A 27,220-nucleotide genomic window follows, 5' to 3' on the forward strand; every position below is an offset into this window, starting at 1 on the left:
AACAACACAGATATTATATTCCTCAAACAATTAAGGCACACAAACTGATCCTATGTACAACAAGCATAAAAGATTGACGCAAAGGTTAAACAAATGAAACAAATTGTTTAGGTCTAAATTTAGTTGGGCTATACAGACCCATCAACTCCTTCCCAATGTCACCCAGATTAAACATGAGGATACATTACTAACTGAACACGTCAACCCAGTGATAGGGCACCAAAACAAAATAACAGCCGGAGAACCTATTGAGCAGCATATTGAAGTCTCACGATAAATTATTGAATTAAAAATAAAATTCAAATAAAATACATAAATAAAGAAATAAATAAAAAACAAAAAACGATATATATATATATATATATATATATATATATATATATATATATATATATATATATATATATATATATATATATACACATCCACACATACACTTACATGCTCACACACACACAACTCAAAATGTATAATAATAATTGTGTCTTAAAGATGCGGTAGTTAGAAATTAGAAGAGAGGGGGAAAAACGAGAGGCGACTCAGATTGAACGGGGAGTCATAATGACACTCATGTCGTCGTTCCCGCGAAGTCCAAAACGCTCAAAGATGAAGAGCCCAACACCTTCTTTTCATATAGTCAATGTCAGACATCAAGCAGTGGCAAAAAAAAAAAAAAAAAAACAAAGAAGAAAAAAATACTCGTTACAGTAGTTAGTCCTCTCCAGCAGACAGGAAGAAACGCGAAAGTCTTGCCCGTGGTCCAAGGTCCGGTTCAAACAGCAACTCAATTAGCAGTCATCACTTGCTCCTTGTAAAAAGCTTGTGATAAAAGATAAAGAATTAATTTCCAAGTGTCACTTGTAGACAAGCCGGAAAGAGGAGCCTGAAGTTAACACCTTTTTGGTAGAGAGCTTGTTTGATCGCATTAAACACAGCTCGCTTCCTCGTCGTTGCCGCGCTGACATCCGGGTACCCACGAAGCACGGTCTCGTCGAATTTCACCTCGTGCTGCCGAGTCCAGCGAAACACTCTCTCCCTTATTTGAAACCGATGAAAGCAAATCACGAAGGGCCTGGGTCTACCTCCTGGTCCAGGTTTAGGGGCCAGTGAGCGATGAGCTCTCTCGATCGCTGGTGGCTCGGGGAGCATTTTGGGGCCCGAGACTTTTCATGAGCAACTCCGAGATAAACTCGGCCGGGTTCCGGCGGCCTTTCTCGCTCCCTTCAGGTACATTCATTATACAGAGATTGACTCTTCGGGACCTATTCTCCAAGTCCCCCAGACGGTCCTGAAGTGATTTATTGAGGGACTTGAGTCGCACTACTTTAGTCACCGTTCTCGAGGTGCGTTCAAAGTTCTCCCCAGCCAAAGATTCTGTCGCCTCCAGGCGGTTGTTGAAGCCATTCACCGTCTCCCACAATGCGTGCAATGACAATTGTAAAGGTTTCACTGAATCTTGAATCAGCACCGACAGGTCTCCTTTCAGAGAAACTCAATGTTTCTCCAGTTCGGCAATAAGAAAGTTCATGGATAGACTGTTCGGTGCAGCCGGAGCGTCTTTAGTTTCGGCGCTATTGGTAGCCATTTTGGCTAATTTGCTAGCACATGTGGCTGTACTGCCACGAGTTACCGAGCAGCCCTGTGCAGCGTTCGATTTAGGTTTCGGACCACTCAATATTTGGGTTAGAAACCAATATACACTTTAGAACATCGGAAAATATGCTCCCTAGAAGGTAGTTGGTGTGAAATCCATTGCTATAATTGATCAAATACAGTGAAACCTCAAGATACAGTTGCTTCTATACAGGTTTTTTTTCTTCATATAACGAAAGTATTTAGCATATAAAAGAAAAAAACAAATTAATGCAAAATTAAACTTGAAATCTCAAAATTTTCATTTGAAATAAACGCAACATGAGATTCTACTGCTCGTTAAAATGGCTGTTCGGACATTATTGTGCTGCTCAGGAACACATATAGGTGCTTACTACAGATTACTTGAACACTGTGCGGAAGCCTGAGATATGACTACAATGGCGGAAATGAAGGAAATGCTACCTTCATCATCAATCAATCAATCAAATTTTATTTATATAGCCCTAAATCACCGAAGTCTCAAAGGGCTTCACAGAATGAAAAGAGGTCGTATAGAGACATCTTTTCAGTATAGGGTACACAACAGCATCCCCTGTCAAAGCTCCCAGAAGGGGAAGGAAAAACTCAAAAACCCCAATTTGGGGAAAATCAGAAACCTCCAGAAGGGACCACAGGTGGGAGGAGCCCCCTTCCAGGCCCACAGGTTGAAGTGGATGCTGCATGTACCAGACACAGAAACAATATAAATTACAGAAATCATATTGTGCTATATAGTGCAGTGATGTCTTGACAGCAGGCAAAGCCATTGGGCAGGAACCATCCCACATTCCGAACTCCTAACTCGTGATGGTCGACTAGTGCAGGACCCAATGGAGGCGGTCAAGTCAACCCTCACCATCTAGCTAGCCCCCTCTCCCAGCCTGAAGAGGGGGGCAGGAAAAAAGTAGAAAAAGAAGAAAGCTGCAGACAGGCTCAATTAACTAAATGCTTTTGAATATAAATGTGTTTTTAGTCGGGATTTAAAGATTTCTATTGAGGTGGCTGCGCGAACTTCCATAGGTAGGGCATTCCATAGTACTGGCGCGCGAATGGAAAATGCCCTTGATCCCGCAGACTTCTTTTTAGCCCGTGGGGTCGATAGCAAATCGGCATTTTGCGATCGAAGTTGTCGGGACGGAACATAAGGTGATACTAAGTCGACGAGATAAGAAGGAGCTAAACCGTGTAAAATTTTATAAGTAATTAACAGCACCTTAAAATCACATCTCACGTGTTTTGGAAACCAATGCAGGTCAGCTAGATTTTTGTAAAAACACAGATTCTCCTCCATTCTAGAAGATTACCCAAGTTGCCATGTGCCACCTCACGTTACTTGTGGATTTATTTTGTGAACACAACTTAATATGATCCCTAAAGAAGACATTTTAAGTTGAATACTTTTCTGTGGACAAATATTTATCATATTTTATAATTATTTTTTTGAGAACAGAGCTGACACTTTATGTTGATTGTTTTTTGGGGGGACAAATTTATTAATAATTAAGTTAATGATTTATTTTTGTGAAGAGATCTCCACTGCAATCCCAAAACAGGACGCTTCATGTTGAATATTTTTCAGTGGACAAATATTTATTTAGAATTATTTCTTTTTGAGAACAGGTCTGATACTTTATGTTGATAATTTTGTTGCGGATAAATATTGATTAATAATTACGTAAATAATTTATTTTTATCAACAGATCTCTACTCTAACCCCAAAATAGGACACTTGAGTTTTAATATTTTTCTGTGGACAAAAATGTATTTATAATTATTGTCTTTTAGAACACTTTATATTGATTTTTTGGGGGGATAAAATGTATATCAATGATCAAGCTATTTCTTTTTGACAACAGAATTATTCTATGATACAAAAAAAAACATTTTAGACAGATTTTGTTTTTTGTGGACCAATACAAATGAAGTTGAAAAGTGTCAGACACCAATGGCATGTGTTAAATCTTTGTTGTTGTTGTTGTTGTTTTTTTAACGCAAAAATGCACTGGTTAAGTGGGGTACTTGGCTCAAAAGATATTCCATAGGGGGTACATCACTGAAAAAAGGTTGAGAACCACTGGTGTAGAGCATCTTGAACCCATTCCAACAAACCTAAATAAATCCCAAGAATAACATAACAAGGGAACCACAATGACATGATAGAACGCAATTTGCCCCACTCTGTTATATTTTATTGTTGTATTTAACTCGAGCAATGTGCGTGTGCGTGTGTGCGTGGGTGGGTGTGTTTACATATGTGTGTGTTCGTGCATGTGTATGTGTTACAGGTGACAAGCTAGTCAGAGTGAATGGGGAGAGTATTTTAGGAAAAACCTACTCTCAGGTGATTAAACTAATTCAAAACAGGTAAGCTTTTTTTTGCAAATGAAAGAAAAAAAAAGTTTTGTTTGCATTGTCTCTGAATGATGTTGACACAGAATGTGAATGATTCTGCGTTGATGCAGTGAGAACAATTTGGAGCTCTCTGTTGTGCCAAAAGATAAAGATATGCTGCAGTTGATAAGCGTGAGTATTTTCTTTTACTCTTCTTTTGTCAGTGCTCCCGGATATCATTGTGAATCTGAATTTTATTGGATACATATATAACCTTCATCCTGGTTCAGAAAAAGATATAGACTGACAGTATAAAAGACTATAGGTGCATCACGTTTACACTGTCATCACTAAATGCTATGAAAAAGTAGTTGCTGCACGAAACATCAAAGCAAACCTGCCTACCACACTCAACTGTCACCACGTTGCATGCCGAGTAAACAGATCCACCAAGGACGCTATCGCCGCAGCTCCATCCATCTATCCATCATCCATTCATCCATGCGAACGTGCAGAGATTGACATCATATAAATTCCATATAAATTTTACACGAGTGGCTCAGTGGAATAGTGATTACAATGTCCTCCTCACAGCTCAGAGTCCTGAGTTCAATTTCAGCTCGCTCCAGCCCTCCTGTATGGTGTTTGCATGTTCTCCCCAAGGCCCCATGCGTTTTCTCTGGGCACTCCAGCTTCCTCCCACGATCCAAAAAAAAGAAAAAACCATGAGTGGCAGGTGTATTGGACACTCTAAATTGTCCTTGGGTGTGATTGTGTGCGTAGATGGTAGTTCATCCCTATGTGCCCTGCGATTGGCCGACAACCAGTCCAGGGTCTCCCCTGCCTACTGCCTGAAAACTGCTGGGATAGGCACCACAAGTCTACAACCCTAGTGAGGAGAAATAGTTATAGAAAATGGATGGATGGATAAAATTCACATACCACAGAGTGTTATAAACACGCCTGCCAAATTTTGAAAGGGTAAAAGAAACTCTTAAGTGCAGTATATGAAATAAAATATAAATTATAAAATAATGAAATATAGACACCTGCCAGCAGTGTGACAACTGTAGGCATGTCCTCTGAACATGCAGAAAATAGAGAGATATTTTTCTCACAATTATTCATACAAATACATCTGCAATTTTTACATTTGTCAGCTCCAGAAATGTATGAACAATTTTCCTATTTGTCAGATCCACAAATATGTACAAGTTTCACAATTTTTTAATATTGTTTTTCAGTTCCATGAATATGTTCGTAAATGTGCACATTTTCCAGATGTACAAATCTATTCACTAAGTTTTTGAGATCTGCAATCTTGCATCTGATGTTTTTCAGATTCACAAATATATGCGATTTTCACTTTTTAATGTTTTCTTTGCAATTTTTGTGGCATGATTTGTAAATATTTTATCCTGCATGCACTTTTATTACACAGCGTTGCACAGTTTCAAGAAAGTCACACACAGTTCTCAACATTCGTATTTTGAATTGAAAGGCCCTCCCTCTTCTGTCTGCTGGCAGATAGTCACTGCCTGTGTTGAAAGGGAAGGAGCCACCGTATTTTTTGTTTAAAAATTGGAAATGGAAAAATGTAAAACGAGCCTTTATCCGATCTTTTAATATGTGTTCAATACAATGTTTGTTACCAAGATATGAACCATAATTTCTTTTACTTGATGCTGATACTTGAATGCTCTTGCCTTGACACATAATGTGTTCCTTTTTCTGTTGTACCTCTTCTTCCATACTTCATCATGTAATTACCTTCAAATCAAAGCTAAATGTCCAGTTAAAGCAGATTTCCTCCATTTAATTTCATATCCATTGTAGTGGTGTACAGAGAAATAGATGAGAAGTGTATTGGTGTTTCAGTGTTTATGGGATTAACTGTAGATGATCATTAGCCTCTCCTTCGATACACTTTGAATGCTGTTTCTTCAACCCTCTCAACTGCCGCCAATAACACTGCCTTCACTGTCTGTCCTCAGGCGTACTCCCAGGAGGCCTGGTTGGGAGACAATGAGATAGTTTCAATCAAGGGCCCTAACCATCAGGAGGCCCCCCTTCATTATTGTTCTTCCACTAACCCAAACCCCATTGCTTCAAAGCTAAGCCAAAAACTTAATAGTGTCCTGGACAACAGTCAGTGCAGACCGAGCACACCAACTATACCAATGGACAGCCATCATGTTGTTGCTTCAACAGACAACTGGTCAAAAATGTCTGACGATGTTAGTGATAGCTTAGTCACAACAACGAGGCGCCGTGGCTGCTCCTCTTCAGCCATCAGTGCACTCAACTTTCACTTTGCCAACCACAATGATGCCATCGACTCTGCAACTCAAACACGCAAAAGCAGCCTGCCAACCTCTGGTCACACTTCTACTGATTCACTCCACCACCTAGCAATGTCTGACTCCTACTTCTGCCAAGATTATATTGCTGAGCACCCATCACCCCATTTACCTCAGTGGGGATTGTACCCTGGACCTACACATCCTGCCAATGTCTATTCAGAGACCAAAAAGCAACAGACGGTCTTGAGTCATTATCAAACCTCTGCAGCTGTTCATCATTCGTACTTGCTTGGGGAATGGGGTGCTGTATCAAAACCGGGACACCTGTCATGCTCAGATAGTTTGCTGGCAGCATATGCAAAGTATGAGTATAACTATGGCCGCTCTGTTGAAACACTAGAAAAAGCTAATACAATCATTCCAATGCGTTCAGACAATTCTTCAAAGTTTAGACAACAGAAGAATCAGAATGCCATACGAGAAAATGATCACCAAATCAAAAGACCCACAGTATCCTCCACAGTGTCTCCTTGTAAGAATCAATCAGGACATCAGGTAGCTGAAACTAAAACAAAGGGAATGAAAGATGGATTGGTGGGTTGCAAAAATGGCAGCTTGTCAATATCTCACAAAGCATGCCATCTCTTCCAACATGCACATACCTTAAGAGAGCCAAACAACTGTGATTCACACCTCAGTTGCAGTCCAGACAGCAGAAGCTGTGATGGGCCCAGTGAAGTAGAAATGGTGACAAAACCACAATGGAGTACCATGCTACCTGCTTCAGAAGAAAGACCAAAAATGAAGTACAATAAAGATGCCATCTCCCCGATCTTTATAAAACGGCCTTTGTGTCACAGAAACCCTGCTCAAACTCTTGCAAGTCCCCAGTCATATGAATCACTGATTGAGAGATCCTCTCCGATCTCTGTTGGACCTGCCTCCAGTCGCAGCACAAAAGGCAGCCTGGCGCGGCAGGCATACAGCTCACTGCCCTCCATTCCCTTCATAGGTTTGTGTTATATAACATTGATTGTGATGTAGCAGTATTCTGACAAGAACAGAATGGCAGAAAACTCAATGATTTGCCCTTTCAAGCAAAATTGGTTTTATCTTGTTACTATTGCCAGTTCTTAAGTTCTAAATTTTCATAAAGTCATATCAGCCCCTTTCACATTGCACTCAGTGAGAAGGATTTGCTTGCCAATGCTTAATTACTCGTTTCCAGCATGACCATACTTAGAAGTGCTAATGTAGCAGTTTACCAGGAAGTGAAAATGTTGCCACTGGTTAGTGACATCACCGAGTTGCATCATTCAATGTTGCAAAAGGAAGCACCAACCTTTTTCATTTTAACCCCTGGGGGAAATATTGACCCAACTGGGGATTTTTCATGTTGTTGATGTGTTATATCAAAAGAAAAGCATTAAAAAATTTAAAAAAAAACACTGTAGGAGGCTAAAATATTGCATAGATTGTCGAAAGATGATGCCTTTTAATATGTCATGCTGCCGACCCTTCTAAATGCTTGCAAACAGGAGGTTCAGAAGTACACCCAAGTGGGTGTACTTCTAAGTGTCAAATTTAGTCCATGGCTAAATATACTCATAAATATGCTCATATACTGCCATCCAAAATTGGAAATATAGTCAATTTGGGACATATTGGAAACCCAATGCTTTATCATGCATTTCCCCCAATGCATTAATCCTTTCAACGGCAACTCGTGAATGGGGCACAATTTTTGTGTTGACACCCCAAATACACCGGGTGGCATGAGTGGCCAACTTATGATGCTTGCAAGATTTTCATTGACTTTAATGATTGGGTTAGCCTGGACTCCCATTATGCAAAATTCTTCAAAAGTCATAATACACTAATTATGACGAAATACATTTTCCTATTTTAATTTCATATAAATCTATATACTGGAAAACCTATATGAAAATAATACACAATAAACGGGTTTGACAATGGCGTATGCTACCCTACTAAATGCAGTGTGAAAAGGACTGTAGACTTATGAAACACTCTGTACTAATTGCCAAGTGTTAGAACATTACACCATAATACAGTGGTGCCTCTACCTACAAACGCCTCTTGTTAAGAAAAATCCACCTTGAGAAACGCCTCGACGAAAAAATATTCTCTTGGTTGACAAGAGAAAAATTAAGATACGAAAGGCGACTGATTGTTGGCATATACAGTAATATGAGACACGAGACACCAGCACTCACGCTAACATTACTGTAATGCAGTTGTGGTCTGTGTATTTCACACTTTGACCTTCAGTGACTGGACCCCTCAAGCGCATACGTACACATTACTGGGCTACACAGGTTATTTTTCAGAGCATTTTGACATCAAAAAACCCGCATCAGCAATTAAAACTTACCATTATATTTGACAAAACTTAGAATAAATGATAATAATTTCAAATTATTTGTCCATTAAGTTTATGAAGTCCACCAAGAGAAGGTACAACAAGATTACAAATGGCAATTTAATGTAAGTGTCACGCCTGGGCATGGTGAGTTGGGTGGAGGAAGGAAGGGGACCCAAAAAAATGCAGGAAAACTGAGAAATGTGTGGCACAAAAAAGGAAAGTTTTAACAAGGAAATGAGGCATGACCGAACTGGGAGCAAAACTAGACAAAGTATCACCAGGCAGGTGGACCAAATCAAACTAACGAGAACGCAACCAATAAAGGCAGATGCAAGTGAAACAGAAACATGGACAGAACCGCACAAACCCCACAACTACCAAACTCAACCAAACATGACAATTGAATATGAATATGAATATGAATGTACATGTAAAACGCAGAGGATAGTGAGAAACGCAATTTCGATTCCTTTGTATGTTAGAAATTGACAATAAACTTGACTTTGACTTTGAATGTCATATAAACTCACCCAAAACGGCTATCCCGAAGTTATTGCAGTACAAAATCCATTCTTCTTTATTTTCCTCAGAAAGACTTTCATGACTTACTTGTCGAGTTTGTCCTCGCATTTCATTTCCAATAATAAATCCTTTTGTTATTGACATGGACGCCAATAATGAAAGTCAGGTCAGTTCATTTTCCGTTTTGCTCTTATTCAGCCATTGTGGCTTTGATGTACGTCAGCTGGTTGAGCAACATTTTTTTATTTCTTTTTAAAATAACTTAACTACTTCCACCGTTAAACATGGTGGATTAATACAGTAGCACCTTCTTGCATTGAGCATCCAGTTACGTCACGTTCTTCGTGTGGTTTCTTGAAGGCATTTTTATGGCTCGATTGGCTATTGCAGCTGTCTAATAAAAATAAGGGCCCGTATACAATATGTCGTTCCTCACTGCACAGAAGCCTTCAACTATTCAAGCAAATGCCCAGCGCCTCCGAGCTCAGCCAGACATGAAGTCTGCCTGGCGACACACGTTATTTGAATTCAACTGGCTAAAAACTCTACACTAAAACTGCAGCACTTAGAAGGAGTTTAAATGTAAGGATATACTATGACACGAAAAGAACATAATATGGACAATAATTTTATATATAAAATATAAAAATATACATAAATAAAATATAAAATATAAATTTAGTAAAAATAAATTTAAAATTACATTTACTATTGTTATAGTTCATTATAGTTATGATAACGTCAGGTTATATTATGCCAGCATAGAATGCCTTGCTGGCTTTGACGGCCCACCACTGCTGTAATGTAATGCGTTGTCACAACCCATCATGTGCACCATATTTGCTAAAGTTTGTGATGCATTTTTATTATTGATTAATATGCTCACTTGACCACAAACGAGACAATAGGTGTTTTTGCTGTGATGTTTACAATAGTCTTCCAATCTTTATCTTTACGCATTTCATCCACACTTCCCACCAACAATTTACACCATAGAACTAACAAACATTAAATTCACATTAGCTATGGCTAATATTGTAAATATTCACCTAAAACACATATGTAACATTCCACTTTGGGCTATTGCGTCTGACATTAGCATTGTTAGCACATCATTAGCACTTTAACAATTCCATCGCACAGGAAGCAAATCACATGACCCCAAACTAAAGTGAGGTAAACTTACATGCTCAAAATAAACCATAAATAAATATTATTGCTCCTGCAGACTTTTAAATGATTCCTGGATCCCTGAAAATATAAAATAAAAATGTGTGGCATGGTGTGGCAGGGAGGAGAGCCGGTGTGATAGCGGGAGTGGTCGACCCAAACGCAGGGAGGCTATGAGATGGGAAATGCATGTAATAATCAATATTTATTTTTCGAAGGACAGGCAGGGACAAAAGCAGAAAAACAGTGACAAAAACATAAGCGGGCTGGCAAAACATTAAAAAACACTAGCGGGCAGACTGGCATGGGGACAAGACTAGACATGAGTGCATGAGGTATAAGTTACAATGATCTGACACTGACTGAATTCCAACTCTGACTTAGACTAGAAACTCAGAATGGAAACGCAAAACAGCTAGGAAGGAACAAAAGACAGAGGAAGTTGATTGGAGGACACTGGGGGGCAGGTACACAGACAGGTGAAAACAAATCACGCTAACGAGGACTGACACAAGGGAAACAAAATGGAAACTAGACACAAAAACTGAAAAAAAACCCATAGCTTGAAAATATCAAAATCCCCCAAAACAGAAAACCCAACCCGAAACCACAACAGAAACATAACAAAATGTACAAATTAAACTACCTAAAAGGTGTCTCTCTGCACTCATAGCCATCAAACTTGCACCATCTGAAGGCAAACAAGTGAACTGCATTCATATTGTCAACTGCTAAAAGTAATACGTTCCATTTAAAGACTTATTTTTAATCATTTTTTTTACTTGATATATTTTGGTTATTATGCACTATCATAAATCTAATATGTATTAGTTACTGTTTTGATGCTTCTGTATAATTTATTATGAAAATTAATTTTATGAATATTAATATTATGAATATTAATATTTATTAAGATTATTTATTTGGTGGTTTGAAACGGATTACCCGGCGATTGCATGCTTATGCACTGCATGCTTCTCTGCTCTGCTGCGGTCAGCTTCCCCACATTCTTTGGGAAGTCCAACTATGCATACGCGGGGATCATCAATTCCATCAAAAAAAAAAAAATGCATACGCAGGGATCATCAATTCCATCAAAAAAAAAAAAAAAATATATATATATATATATATATATATATATACGTTTTCTAAACTTCTGGAAACAAACCAAGCTCCGTTTGTGGAACGTGTGTTCATTGCACAAACCTTAAATAGGGCTTCTCGGGTCTCCGAAAGTAACTGTACACGGGCCCCATTCACTGTCGAGCCGTGAATGCCGCGCTAAAACAGCATAAAACAACAGAGTAGCGTGTGGTCTTTTATTTTCCTCTTTTTCTCCCTTCTCTCTTGTGCGCACGTTAATCAAAAGCCCTAACGCTTCTAACACATATTAATTCAAAACGGAAAACAAATGTGAACAAATGAATAACAATACGTGTTACACATATTTCATTTACAATGGGTGAGTACATACAATGTTCGTTTTCACGTTTAAGTAAATAATTGAATCGTGACACAAATAGTAATATATTTTGTACACACGTTAGTGCCAATTATTAGGAGGAAAGCGTTTGCTCCTTTTGTCTCAATGGCAATGGCTCAGGCAAGGAGAAGCAGCCACTTTTGGCTTCATCCAATCAATCAGCAAAGGAGAACACAATTTTGCCTTTGTATCCGAATGTAGACCTCATTTTTTCCCCCCTGATTAAACTGTGGAAATGACCGCGGCAGACCAAATTTTTCAAGACTTGCGTAAAGTTGACGGACCGTGGCACAGCAACGCAGCGGCGACACAGTGCAGCGCGGCGGACATACAGCATGTGGAATCGCTCTCATTCATTAAGCAGAGACACATGCAGTGGTATTGTATCACCCCATTAGCTATTTACATGTAAAAAGCGGCTCTACTCATGATAGATTCAGGCTTCGAAATTACTTCCGGAATTAATTAATTTTGTAAGTAGAGGTACCACTGTACCAGCAAAGCTTCTGATATCCAAAGAAACAAGTTATGAGCTATTCCTGTGATTGTACGGCCTAAGAATGGCACCTCATTAGTCCTCATTTGTGACTGATTGGTTGTATTGCCTGGCATGTTGATATCTTATAATTCATTCAAGGTACAAAAGTGAGTTCTTTTAGGTAGAAACTATTTTGATAAAGTGATCAAATTGAAACCTATTTCCTGGCCTATTGATGATGATGTCTTGATATGAAAACATGTGAGAATATTTTTTTTATCAATAACACTATGAGGTGGTGGTTATGTTGAATCATTTTGATAATTTGAGTTTTGCTACAATACATTGTGTTATTCTTGTATCTAATGTGTCTTATTTGTTGTATCTTCCTTTTGTTTTTGTGGTGTATTATCAGGCAATTTTAAAGGACGCCGCTCTTCTTATCTACTGGCCATTTCTACCGAGCAATCGAAGTCTTGTGATGAGGGTCTAAATACCTTCAAAGAAGAGGGACTCGTTTTCAAGTAAGGCAAGATTTCAAAAACCGAAACTTTATTTTTGAGCCAGGAATCATGTGGATGTTCTTTTCCAGTGAGAGACAATACATTGTGCTCCAGTGTCATATTGTGCCAATACACAGTATATAAGGAGTTTAAACTTTACCTCCAGGGCTCCGAAGGAAGAACATACAATACTGTATATTGATTATCAAGAAGAAAAGAAAAACAGAATCTGAATGCATGCTTCGTTTTGCTGGTCGTATTAATGCAAGCTTACAAAACCTGAGGAAACATTTCGTCAAGAAAAAATGCACGCAGACATACTTGCCAGCAGGAGCTGGAGACATTAAGTGGCAAATACAACAATTTAAAATAAAATATATATTTTTTGTCTTTGCAAGTGCATGTTATTATTTCAACAGATGCAAATTAATTATTCTTTTTATACAAATACTATTTTTTGTCCACAACAGGGGTCACCAACCTTTTTTTTTTTAAAACGAGGGGTACTTTTTAATACCGAGTAATAAGAAGGGCTAACAATTGAAGTGAAGACACCAATCATGTTAATGATTTTTCACAATAACTAAGAAACCGCCGTAGTAAATGTGTGAATCAAGTGTAATATGTGATGTATATGTGATATATGCATAATTGTTATTAACATTCCCAGAAAATCACAATGTTCTATCATTTGTAAACTATTTGGAAAACAGGTGCTACTCATGTGATCTTTGGGGGGCTACCTGGTGCCTGCGGACACCATGTTAGTGACTCCTTGCCTACAAATACAAAAATGTTTTCAATCCCTACAAGTGATTTTTCTATAGATACAAATTAAAAACAAATTTCAATGTACCAGTTATCATTGAACAAGTAAAAGCATTTGCACCAAATATACCTACATAGAACACAGAGTGGTTACATCAGCAATATAAACAGGAACAGGAAAAAGAATACCGTATTTTCTGCACTCTAAGGCGCACCTATCCAGTGCGCCTTATATCGATCACATCATGTGCTGAATGCATAAACTGCTGACTTCTCTGATCATTGAGTTGACACTCTCTTGAGCGTGGCTCTATCTAGTGTATACATAAAAGAATGTAAATTCAGCCCAAGCCATCACTGTAGTTTAGATTCCATGCGCACCTAAAAGCTTTAAATTTGTGTCATGAAAACACCACCTCACTGACATTACTTCTGTAAAAAAAAAATAAAACTTGTTTATTCAATTTTAGAGTGAACAGAGCTGTGAGAATACCCTATTTTCCGGACTATAAGGTGCACTGGTATATAAGCCGCAGCAGCAAAATAGGGTCTTTTTTTTGGGGGGGGGGGTCACGGATAAGCCGCTCTGGACTATAAGCTGCCAGTAATAACATCAGATCTTTATGATGAAAAGATGTAATATGAAGTTTATAATTTTTTTAGTTATTTAATTTTTTTTTGTAATCATCTGCCAACAGCAACGACCTCTCTTTAACAGACTGAACATGTCTGCATGTTTAGTCCCAACATATTTATAGAAAATGTATGGATGGATGGATGGATGGATGGATGGATGGATATCTGTTAGTTAAATAGCAGTTCAAAATGGAAATCAATATTTTAATAGCATCTTTTTTTGCCTGCCTTTGTTTGATAGTTTATTTTAGTGAACATAATAACGCATTCTACATAGTTCATATACCATCATAAATAAAATCACATATACTATGTACTGTATATAAAATGTACACATCACAAATTTACCCCAAATTTTATACATTCTCTTATTAAATTTTGACACATATAATTTTTTACAAATAAATTGTTTTAACTCTTTTTGAGCACAGCAATTGACTCATCTTTTCAGTTATATTTGATAGTTGTTACTTAAATTGACACCTCGAACAGATACACACATTTACTTACTAGCAAAAAAACAAAAAAAAAAAAAACAAAAAAAAATAACACAGATAAGCCGCAGGGGTCAAAACATGAGGAAAAAGTTGCCACTTATAGTCAGAAAAATACAGTACTGTACTTCATTCATTGATCAATGAGTTGACATTCCCTGGAGCGCAGCTTCATCTAGTGGATACATAACAGAATGCAAAAGCAGCCCCAGCCACCACTGTAGCTTTGATTCGATGTAGCTTTGATTCCATAATTCAAAGTGTCATGATTTCATGGAGTGAAATGCATGTTTTTCAATCTTGCTCAACACATTCATTATACAGACAGGAACAAGCCTAAAGTAAAAAGTTATGTTTACAATTAAGTATTAGACGATCTTTGTGCTATTTTGCTTGTTAGATATAATTTCAATGAAAAGGTCATGTGTACATAGTTGAACAAAGGATTCTGGGATGCCTTTCTTTTATCGTGTAGCACAAAGAAGTCACGCCATGTGCAAGTGACCTGCAATCAACCAATGGACTCATTTCATGTGTTTAATTTCCACGTTCCTAGGCTCCACTGATTACAAGCTTGCACATCCATGAAGAATTTCCTTTGAAGGAGTGAAGAGAATGACAAAAGAGCAAAGAGAGAGGCAGCAGAATTGTTTTGGGGAAATAAGACGAGCGCTTCTCGATGTTGTCTTTTGATAAAGATGTCTGCTAAAGATGACGACACACATTTATGCGTGTCACTGATGTCGTCTTTTGATAAAGATGCCTAGGTCACACAACTACATAAGTCTTGCTTGAATTTCATTCAAAGTGTGACTCACCGAACACTACATAAAGTGCTGCTTTTGGCCATGATTTCACAAATGTGGATAATTTTATCTGGGGGGCCAGTTTTGAGTTGAATGATGGTGCTATGGACCAAAGGCAGAAATGGAGACGGAAGTGCCATTAGAATTTAAGTGACAGAGCAATGGCCTCATGATTACAACTTAGATCACCTTAATTAAAATACGGACCGACGGAGGCAGAAGATGGTCAAGGGTACCAAAAAAAAAAAAAAAAAAGGAATGACAGACCAACAGAAAAGATTTAGTTACTCAGATGTATAGTGCACTTCAATTACCATTTTAATCAAACTGGATTTTTCATTTGTTGGCCTTTTTTTCTGGTGTGCTGGTGGCCTGATGAAATTACCAATGGGAGGAATAACGAAAGCGTGTTTAAAATAATGACAGTATGATGGACCATTGTTTATAGTTTGGTATAGTTCGACATAATACAGACAGACAACAAAGAGCTCTAGTGAATGCTGTTAGTGAATGATGAATGTACACATTTACTGATGCGCCCACCTGGGCTATTTTTGTCTTTTAAATAGGTCAAACTGACCTGCAACATAAATGGAGTGTTAAATTCAAGATTTTATATGTATGTGTTTTTCCTACAGGAAATTGCCAAAAAGAGTCAAGAGTTTTTTCATTGATGGGGTGAGTCTTTGTTGCTGTATATGTCACTTTATTTTTTAGAAGTCTTTTGTTAAATACAGCGTATTGTGTGTTAGTCTCTCGAGAGTTTGAAGGCACAGGAGGAGGCTCGGTCAAAGCGCCACTCCACTTCAGAAGTGGGGAGCATCACTTTCAGTGACATCTGCAAGGAGGGCTGGCTGCACTATAAGCAGATTCTCACAGACAAGGGGAAGGTAAAATTAACTGCCTGTACATTCACATAAATCAAGATACAGTGGTACCTCGGTACTCAACCATAATCCGTTCTGAGGTGGTGGTCGAGCACCGATTTGTTCGAACACCGAAACCAATTTTCCCATAAGAAATATGTATCTAAACAACAATGAAGACGTAAATGTGCACAAGCAGTACATGATAAAGATAAATAAAGCATTATAAACCATTTTGTATAATTGACTTACGTTTAGGAGAGTGGTTGATGGCACACAGGAATGGATGTGGAGAGGACCGGAGGGAGGGTTACTCCATGGAAGGGGAATCCCCTTCCATGATGACGCTAGGTAACGCACCTTCAGGGGTTTTCTCCCTTCTCTCTCTCTTCCGTGGAGGTGAATCTAGCTGGGCAGTAGGCTTCCTCTTTTCTTTAAGAAGGAACCTGTCCATTGTAAGTTGCTTCTGCCTTTTCTGCACTATTTTTCGGAAGTGCGCCATTTCATACTGCGACGCGAGGTCGGACACTCGTACACCACGTTCATATTTTGCTATAATTTCCTTCTTCAGTTCAATAGTGGTCCTCACTGCTTTCCTCTTTGCCTTCCCCTTATCACTGTCTTTCTTTGTACCCATTATTAAGGGCTAGAGCAACACGAAAAGGTTTAAATCTGGGAAGAAATACTCGAACAAACTGCGTACGTCATACTCCGCTGGCAGTCTGAGTTGAACTGGCGCTTACCCGCAGACCGAGAAGGGCCGAGGAGCGCATTCGGGTCGGCTCAGCTAGTCGAGAACCAAAAATCTGTTCAAGGTCCGATGCATTTTCTACTTGAATTTTTTGGTCGAGCACCGATTTGGTCGAGTATAGAGGCGGTCGAGTACCGAGGTACCACCACTGTATTAACTTTGGAAAATGCACAACTATGAATGCAAAGTCATTGCCGATCATAAAGGAACATCCACATTTTAATGAGAAAGATGTGGAAAACGGTTCTTGGCAAAAGTTTGCCAACTTTGAAGAATCCCAAATTTTAAATATATTTTTGTTTGAATAATATTTTTAACTTTAGTAAATGATCCCTTTGATGTGTCTGCATGTGGATGATTTTAGTATTAATTTACAATCTAGAAAAAAAAGATAAATAAATGATGTATTATTCAATTCCTGGTTTGGTCCGTAACACGTCAGAAAATAGGTGGAAATGATCATTGTTGTTTTCAAAAGTAAAGTCAAATATTATATTTTCATTCATCACAAAGAAGATCAGTGTGCTTTCATACAGCATCAGAGAAGTTCAAGAATATTTGTTGATGAGAATCTGAATTCTACTGTAATTATTGGGAATTGTGTTTCATTTAAAGCAATGTTTACTGATCAATCGATTTATCTATTATCCACCGCGTGGTTGGGTTGCAAGGCAGCAGCTTGAGCAGGGAAGCTCTGACTTAACCACTCCCCGGCCACCTTGTACAGCTCCTCCGGGAGGATCCTGAGACATTCCCAGGCCAGTCGAGAGACTTAGTGACTCCAGCGTGTCCTGGATTGTCCCAAGGGCCTCTTCTCAGTGGACATGTCTGGAACACCTCACCAGAGAGTCATCCGGGGGACATCCTTAACAGATGCTCGAATCACCTCAACTGGCTCCTCTCAATGCGGAGGGGCAGCGGCTCAACACTGAGCCCCTCTTGCATGACTGAGCTTCTCACCTTATCTCAAAGGAAGAGCCTGGGCATCCTGCCGAGGAATCTCATTTCAGCCGCTGGTATCCGGGATCTCATTCTTTCGGCTACGGCCCACAGCGATGGCGATGACGAGGTGATGGCAGGAACGTAGACCAACCGGTAAATAGAGAGCTTCACCTTTTGGCTCAGCTCTTTCACCATGACAGACCGGTACAGAGTCTGCATCACAGCAGATGCTGTACCGATCCACCTGTCAATATCCCGTTCCATCTTACCTTCACTCAAGAACAAGACCCCAAGATACTTAAAGTTCTCCACTTGGGACAGGACCTCTTCCCTGACCATGAAAGAGTTATGGGCGGCATGGCTCGGTGGTAGAGTGCTCGTCTCCTAGCTGAGAGGCTGTGTGTTCGATCCCCCGACCGTCAAGACCATGTTGAAGTGTCCTTGAGCAAGACACTGAACCCCTAGTTGCTCCTGATGCTGAGTCATCAGTAGGTAAACGACGAGTGTAAAGCACTTTGAGTACCCAAAGTAGAAAAGCACTATGTAAGTGAAAGTCCATTTACCATTCAGCACTCCACCCTTTTCCAACTGGGGACCAAGGTTTCAGGCTTAGAGGTGTCAATCCGCATCCTCTTGCCATTGGCAGGTTGTTTTCCATGGTCTCACCAATCTCCCACACAAGTTTTTGCATTGGCGACCACCTCTGGAGTCTCACTGGCCAAAAAGGACAAATAGGACTCCTTCAACTTGACGGCATCCCTCACCGCTAGTGTCCTCTAGTGGGAACGGGGATTGCCACCACAATAGGCACCAACCACTTTACGTCCACAACTTCTATCAGCTGCCTCAACAATGGAGGCACGAAATATGTCCCACTTGGTCACCACTGGAACATGGGGAAATTCTGCCAGAGGTGAGAGGAAACTCCTTCTGACAGGTATTCTGCCAGACTTTTCCAGCAGACCCTCACGATACGCTTAGGTTTGCCAGGTCTGACCTGCATCCTTTCTCACCATCTGAGCCAACACGCCTCTAGGTGATCAGTTGACAGCTCTGCCCCTCTCTTTACCCAAGTGTCCAAAACATATGGCCAAAAGTCTGATGATACGACCTTCGATCATCAAACTGCAGCCTAGTGTGTCCTAGTGCCAAGTGCACAGATACCCTTATGTTTGAACATGGTTTTCTTTATGGACAAGCCACAATTGTTTTTTTATCTTTTTCATATTTTTTCCAAGATGGCGGCGCGTGTAGACGCAGCGGCCACTTGCTCTCCCGACAATGCGTTGTTTTGTTTGTCAAACAAGTGTTTGTCTGAAAGTTTTTCCGGTCTATTTACACCACAATACGTGTACAGTCGACGGGTCTTCTAACACATCCGGAGAAGCAAGATTTGCCAAGCTTTAAACACGGAACTGGACAACTCGCTGAGGGAACTGGGGCTGCCACGCCGGCCTGCTAATTCACCGGACTTGCCTGCTACCCCTCCTCCGGAAAGGAGGTGCTGGAAGCAGTGCACCAAGACAAGGAAGCGGGGCAAGCGCGGAGGTATCTGAGCTAGACTAGAGGCTAACCCAACTCGCCCGACCATACCATCTTTCCTTTTGGCGAACGTTTGATCACTGGACGACAAAATGGATGATATCTGACTTCTGAGATCAGCAAACCAAAATGTGAGTGACTGTTGTGTTAGTTTTCACCGAAAAAGGGCTTAATAGTAACATTCTGGACTCCACTATATAACTAGAGCAGCTAACATGCTACAGATCCGACAGGGCTCTCGCGGGGGGGGGGGGGGGGGGGGGGGGGTCGCACGGTAGCGGCGTGTGTGTTTACATCCGCGAAGCATGGTGCCGGGATGCCACTGTAGTATACAAACACTGCTCACCTCTGGCGTAATTCATGATTGTGACGTGTCGCCCCTTCTACTTGCCAAGGGAGATAAGTTCAATCCTGCTGGTTGCTACCTATATCCCCCCCAACTAACAACAGTAACAGAAGTGCGGCGCTGAACGAAATGTACCAGGCTATCAGTGAACAACAAACAGCACAAGCAGACGGCTTCATCATCCTCGCTGGAGATTTCAACCATGCTGATCTCAAAACTGTGGTGCCTCTGACCACCTTACTATTATGCTAATGCCTGCATACAGACCAAGAGTGAAAGTCATCAAACCTGCACTGAAAGAAGTAAGGGTGTGGCCACAGGAGGCAACATCAGCCCTACAGGACTGCTTTGAGTCAACAGACTGGGAAATTTTTAAGGAAGCAGCCGCCTACAACGGCATCACAGATATTGAGGAGTACACAGACACAGTGACCTCCTACATCACCAAATGCATGGACGACGTGTCCCACATCAAGAGGATCACCACACGGGCCAACCAGAAGCCATGATTAACAGGAGATGTCCACAGGCTGTTGAGGGCCAGAGACAAGGCCTTCAAAGCTGGGGCTAAATCAGCCCTGAGAACAGCAAGAGCCAACCTGTCCCGCGGCATCAGGAAAGCCAAACAAGAATACACAAACAAGATAACCTCCCACTTCAAGGACAGCAAGAATGCACACAGCCTATGGCAGGGCATTCAGGCTATCACAGATTACAAACCTGCACCACAAAGCTGTGAGAGCAACATCACTGTGCTCAACAACATAAACAGTTTATTTGCATGTTTTGAGGAACAGAACACCACCCGCCCACAGAAAACACCACCACCTTCACACGACCAGCCTCTGTGCCTGTCTGCTGCCAGCGTGAGGAGGATACTCTTCGCCATCAACACCCGGAAAGCAGCAGGTCCAGACAACATCCCTGGCAGGGTGCTGAAAGACTGTGCAGAGGAGCTGAAAGATGTTTTTACAGACATCTTTAACACCTCCCTGAGGCAAGCCATTGTGCCATCAGGCTTCAAAGCTGCCACCATGATACCTGAGCCAAAGAAATCCTCCCCGTCCTGCTCAACGACTATCCTCCAGTGGCACTGACACCCATCATCATGAAGTGCTTTGATCCACTAGTCCTGTCACACACAAAATCCATCCTGCCCCCCAGCCTGGACCCGTACCAGTTCGCTTACAGGGCAAAGCGATCCACAGATGATGCAATCTGCTCTGCCCTCCACCGGGTACTCACCCACCTGGACAAGAAATACTCATATGTGAGAATGCTGTTCATAGACTTCTGCTCAGCGTTCAACACCATAATACCACAACAACTCACCTGCAAACAGGACAAACTGGGCCTCAGCATCTCACTCTGCAACTGGCTGCTGGATTTCCTCAGCCAGAGGTCTCAGGTGGTGCGTGTGGGCAACAACATCTAAGGCAGGATCACTCTGAGCACGGGGGCCCCACAAGGCTGTCTGCTCAGCCCACTCCTCTTCATCCTATTGACACACGACTGCACAGCAACCCACAGCTCCAACCACCTCGTGAAGTTTGCTGACAACATAACACTGGAGGGCCTCATTTTCAATGGTGATGAGACCCACTACAGGAAAGAAGTGGAGCTTCTGAACAGATGGTGCAAAGACAACAACGTCCTGCTAAACATCAGCAAGACCAAAGACATGGTTTTCAGCTTCCAGAGAGGCCACACCCAACACCCCCCACTGACCATCAACGGTGCTGCAGTGGAGAGGGTGAGCAGCACCAAGTTCCTGGGAGTGCACATCAGTGATGACCTCCCCTGGACCACCAACACTGCATCTCTGGCCAAGAAAGCACAGTGGTGTCTCTACTTCCTGCATCACCGTGTGGGGCGGGAGCTGCACTGTTTATAACAGGAAGGCTCTACAACACATCGTGAGGACAACTGAGAAGATTATTAGTGCTCCACTCCAATCCTTGCAAGACATGTACCCCACCCACCTCAGCTGCAAAGCCATCACAATATTCAATGATACAAGCCTTCCCACGTGTAAAACTGCTGAACTCTCTCTCTCTCTCCCCTTCCCCCTCCCACACTTAGCCAGAAGAAACACCAAGCTGGCAGACAGAGTTTAGGTCATTGGACCCCCCCTGTGCAAAGTTTGCACAGACTTGCTGCTGCCATATTTATTTATAATTATAGTTGCACTAGCGATTACACTTAGAACTATAACAACTACCTCAAATGCACAAAGCTGGGACAACCACAATCAGAGTTGTCTTGCGTTGTCTCGTACTGTTAGATTGTCTTTTCATACGCTGCTACTTATGTCTTGTCTTGGGGTACTCTTGCCATATCTGGTTTTCATTTTTAGTTTTTAGTTTAGCAACACTAGGCAAAGTAGCCCTAAAATACTGCACGTTACTATTGATAAAAATCTAGTTTTAGGATTGTCTCGTCTTGTGCACCTGCACATTGTTATTGTACATGTAAAAGGCAGAGGATAGTGAGAAACGCAATTTCAATTCATTTGTATGTTAAGCACATGTGAAGACATTGTCAATAAAATTGACTTTGACTTTGACTTGACTTTGAGAAGTCCAGTAACAAAGCACTGCTTTGGTTCAGATTGGGGAGGGCGTTCCTCACTATCACACCCCTCCAGGTCTAACTGTCATTGCCCACATGAGCACTGTAGTCCCCCTGCAGAACGAGGGAGTCCCGAGGGACACTGTTTTCCAGCACACCTTCCAAGGACATCTGTTGTTTGGTGTATAGGTTCAAAGAGAAGTCAGGATCCGTCCCCCTACCAGAAGGTGAAGGGAGGCTACCCTCACGTCAACTGGTGTGAGTGAACAAGCTCTGAGCTGGGGCAATACATATGCCCACACCTGCTTTCACCATGGACAACTCCAAAGTGGAAGAGAGGCCAACCCCTCTCAAGAGGACTGAAAGAGCCCAAGCTGTGTTTAAAGGCGAGTCCAACTGTATCTCGTCGGAACTCCTCAGCCTCACACACCAGCTCAGGCTCCTTCCCTGTTCAAGAGGTAGCTTTTCATGTCCCAAGAGCTAGCGTCTGTAGGCAGGGATCGGTGTGCCAAGGTCCCTGCCCTTGGCTGCCGCCCAGCTCACTACGCACCCGACCCCTTTGGCCCCTCCAACAGGTGGTGAGCCCATTCGAGGGGGGACCCACATCATCTCTTCTGTTGCTGGGGATCAGTTCCCCAGTGCCCCCGCCCTTGGCCAATGGCCAGCTCTCCCACGAGTGGTGAGCCCATGGAAGGAGTGGCCCTTATTGCCTCTTCAGACTGTGGCACTGGCCAGGCACTCGCCAATGAGCCCCATCTCCACGCCTGGCTCCAGAGGGGTTTACTGATTAATGGATCATCAAAAATGATTATGGTTTAATTTGTTATTTTCAGAATTGATTGTTTAAAGCAACTGTTCTACCATCGATTTTTATTTAATGTTACTGCATCTGAAGCCCACCACACATTTTTTATTCGGCTGTTTTCTTCTGAAGACTTCAAACATTTAAATCTGCAGTTCTGTCAGACGGCAGTGGTGGTGGGGGGCAACAAGTATATAAAAAACTATGAACTGTGGTGTTCTGAACAGTCACTGCCGGCGAATTGTGTGTATACTTCATGTTGATATTTTCCCTGTTACACTAAGATTTATGCTACGTAGTACTACAGTACAGTGGACCCCCATGTTACTGCATCCCTGACTTACGTTATTTTCATGTTGCGATGTGGAATACAAAGATTTTTAATCTCCTCTATGGTATTTTCCCAGGTTTGCGACAAAAACAACTGTCACGACCCTAGGGACTTGGCTGTATTTGTGTTGTTTCGTCTCCATCTGCAGGCATTTTTAAGTAATTACACTTATTTTCAGTTGCCGTCCCTGCAATGTTTCACTACAACTCTGGTCTGCTATTGGTCGTGTCTCCTCACGGAGATGGTGGTCAGCTATTCGTTGGCCTCACTCGTTTCAAAATGGTGGAACGGTAAAGCTTTGTTCGATTGTGAGTGGTTACAAAACCTTATATATAGTGCAATTTACTGCTTAATTCAAAGTTGAAAGGCTTAGCCAAGGGTCCTAAGATTGCCAGACATGTTAAATAGAGAAGTAAGAAGATGGTTTACAGTATATGGAAACAATGCTGGAGATACATCATACATGCATCTCGCCTCTTGTTATGCCCATATTCCCTCATAAGAGTTATTAGGGAATATGGGGACAACAAGTGGCACTTAAAGGTAAATAAATCCTTTCTATATTTTTTATTTATGATTTTTTTTCTGATTGTATATTCTGTATATTATATATATGTACCACTTATTATATTATTTGGGTACCATTTTTTAATATGTATGTACAATTTTGATGTTTTTCCCTGGGGTTGTAAACGCATTAGCTATTTAACATAGGTTTGGATTGCCCGTCATACGACAAACTCGCCTTACGAGCCCAACCGCGGAACAGATTAATTTCGTAACACGGGGGCCCACTGTATATTTATTCAAGTCTGAGTGTAGAATATGTTAAAAGTCTTAATTGCAGAAAAAGAAAGTTCTGGCCTTGGTAGGAACCTCAAGATTGCATGGGGGTTTGCCCAACTGGTCTACATGTGTTTTGTGAAGTTGCCGAAGGCGTTCAACCATATCCATCAGAGAGATCTTTGGGAGAATGCGTCGGGAGTGCATGACACCAAACCCCCTGATACGGGCTATTCGGGCGCTGTACCACCGATGTCAGAGATTCAGATTCAAGTCGATTCATTTCTCGTGAGGGTTGGACTCTGCCGAGGGTCATTGTCACTGATTCTATGACTTACCTTTATGGACAGGATTCTAAGGTGAAGCCAATGTGTTGAGGGGCTATGGTTTGGTGGTTTCAGTATTGCATCCCTGCTTTTTACGGATGATGTGGTGCTGTTGGCTTATTCAGGACATGACCTCCAACTCTCACTGAAGCTGTTTGCGGCCGTGTGTGAAGTGGCTGGGATGAAGATCCTCCATCGATCTATCCATTTTCTTTAGCTGCTTATTCCTGGCATACGCACCTCCAAATATGAGACAATTGTCCACTTTTTGAAAAGGGTGGAGTGCTCTCTGAGTCGAGGATGAGTGGAGGAATTAAGGCATCTTGGGGTCTTGTTCATGAGTGAGTTTCTGCAGGGTGTTGAGCTCTCCCTCACAGAAAAGGTGAGAAGCTCGGTCATCCGGGAGTTGATTTGCTGCTGCTTCATGTTGGGAGAAACGAACTGAGGTGACTCAGCCATCTGATGAGGATGCCGGAGCTCAATCCACCAACATTTTTAACCCTTGTAAAAGATCAAATATTTGCTCTTGCCAACTTGGTAGAGGTTTAAATCTGAATCTGAATATTATCTTTGTTTTGACGATACGGTGCCAAAAAAAAAAAAAAAACACAAAAAAAATGAAAGCTAAAGCATTGTATTGCTTAATTGCTTTTTTTCCCTCTTAACTGTAGAAAGTTGGTAGCAGTATGCGGACATGGAAACGCCTCTTTTTCGTGCTTCGTTCCCATACGCTTTTCCTCTTCAAAGACAAGACGGAGGCTATTCTTCATGGGGCAGGGCCTGTTTCAGGTCAGGATGAGCATCCCCCGATCAGCGTTCGTTGCTGCCTCATTGACATTGCTTATAGCGAAACAAAGCGCAAGCACACCATGAGACTGATGACACAAGATTTCTCTGAGTATCTACTCCAAGCTGAAAACAGGGACAACATGTTTTCATGGATCAAGGTTATTAGAGAGAACAGCAAGATTGATGATGAGGTCAGATTAGGGCAAATTCCAATATTGGAAAATTAACTCCTTGGTCACAATCTCAATTATTAAATTGGTTCTTTCTCATTTTTTTTTAGGAGATTGGTTCCTCAGGACAAACTCTTATCAACAAAAAACTGAATGCCACCAGGAAACAGAGGTCAGAATGATCCAAATATACCGAAACTCATTGTTTGATTGCAATTGCTAATCCTTGGTGAAATTGTTGTAGTCCTTGAATGCTTGTCAAAACATGTATCGACACCATTGGTGACAAAAATAATAGGTGTTCCTTTTTGTCCTGAATAAGTGATGCCATAAGGATGTAGAGTATGTTTCTTTTTTTTTCAACTATTTACCAGTGATGTGTGGTGAAGTTCAAGGGTGAAGGAGGCAGACATTATCAATCACATTTCATTGGCACCAGTTAACTATTGGTTTAAAATCTCATATCTGCATTCTTTAAGCATACAACATGAAACAAACAATAAATGCACACTTAGTGAAACGACGTCCGCATCTAATGACACCCGTGACTGCTTCAATTATATCATTATGTATTCAATTTGACAAGCCAGAAAATAAAATAGATATCTTCAAATGGTTAGCTTTTTCAGCAAAATTCAGTAAAAGTTCAATGTAGTTGCCACGATTGGCAGGGCCTGTAGAAAATGCTAGCTGCTCTTTGGCGAGGAAGCAGGTGGCATTAATGAGATTTTTTATAAGGTCGGTTTTCTCTTACCCTAGCATTTGGATGCTGATGTTAACTCTTTGTTGTTTATCGGGGTCAATACTTAACATCCCAAAATATTTAGTACGATCTAACTTTGGATGCGAATGGCAAAGTCAACTGATGCTTCACTGTAAAATTTTAAAATCTATAATTGTGGATTACAAAAATCTGTGCTCAGAATTAAGCGCTCTCTGCCATGAGTCCGTTGTACTGTTTGCTGATGGTGTTTTATGATTAAACTGAGAGCCTCTTTTCAAGATTGATAGGTGAGGCTCCCTGACAGGTCCCTGACTACATGGCACTGCTATTTACTAACTGGAATTTGTACATATATTTGTATATATATATATATATATATATATATATATATATATATATATATATATATATATATATATATATATATATATATATATATATATATACAAATATATATATATATATATATATATATATATATATACAAATATATATATATATATATATATATATATATATATATATATATACAAATATATATATATATATATATATATATATATATATATATACAAATATATATATATATATATATATATATATATATACAAATATATATATATATATATATATATATATATATATATATATATATACAAATATATATATATATATATATATATATATATATATATATATATATATATATATATATATATATATATATATATATATATATACACACAAATATATATATTTACA

At 40.5% G+C, this 27,220-nt stretch overlaps 1 protein-coding gene across 4 annotated transcripts in view; it reads left to right on the forward strand.

The window, feature by feature from the left end:
• LOC148409212 (rho GTPase-activating protein 23-like) overlaps positions 1 to 27,220 on the forward strand; it is an 80,873-nt gene that overhangs the window by 26,644 nt on the left and 27,009 nt on the right. For 3 of the 4 annotated variants that reach the window (XM_088438266.1, XM_088438265.1, XM_088438268.1), the window contains 8 exons: positions 3,921 to 3,999; positions 4,098 to 4,158; positions 5,961 to 7,281; positions 12,724 to 12,832; positions 16,154 to 16,193; positions 16,268 to 16,405; positions 25,447 to 25,755; positions 25,845 to 25,906. In XM_088438266.1, coding sequence (XP_088294392.1) covers positions 3,921 to 3,999; positions 4,098 to 4,158; positions 5,961 to 7,281; positions 12,724 to 12,832; positions 16,154 to 16,193; positions 16,268 to 16,405; positions 25,447 to 25,755; positions 25,845 to 25,906 — 2,119 coding nt within the window. The remainder of the gene's footprint in view (positions 1 to 3,920; positions 4,000 to 4,097; positions 4,159 to 5,960; positions 7,282 to 12,723; positions 12,833 to 16,153; positions 16,194 to 16,267; positions 16,406 to 25,446; positions 25,756 to 25,844; positions 25,907 to 27,220) is intronic. The other variant, XM_088438267.1, reaches the window with a different exon arrangement.

Source organism: Hippichthys cyanospilos, chromosome 17 (assembly GCF_059441005.1).
Source record: "Hippichthys cyanospilos isolate Australia breed blue-spotted pipefish chromosome 17, RoL_Hcya_1.0, whole genome shotgun sequence".
Taxonomy (NCBI): Eukaryota; Metazoa; Chordata; class Actinopteri; order Syngnathiformes; family Syngnathidae; genus Hippichthys; species Hippichthys cyanospilos.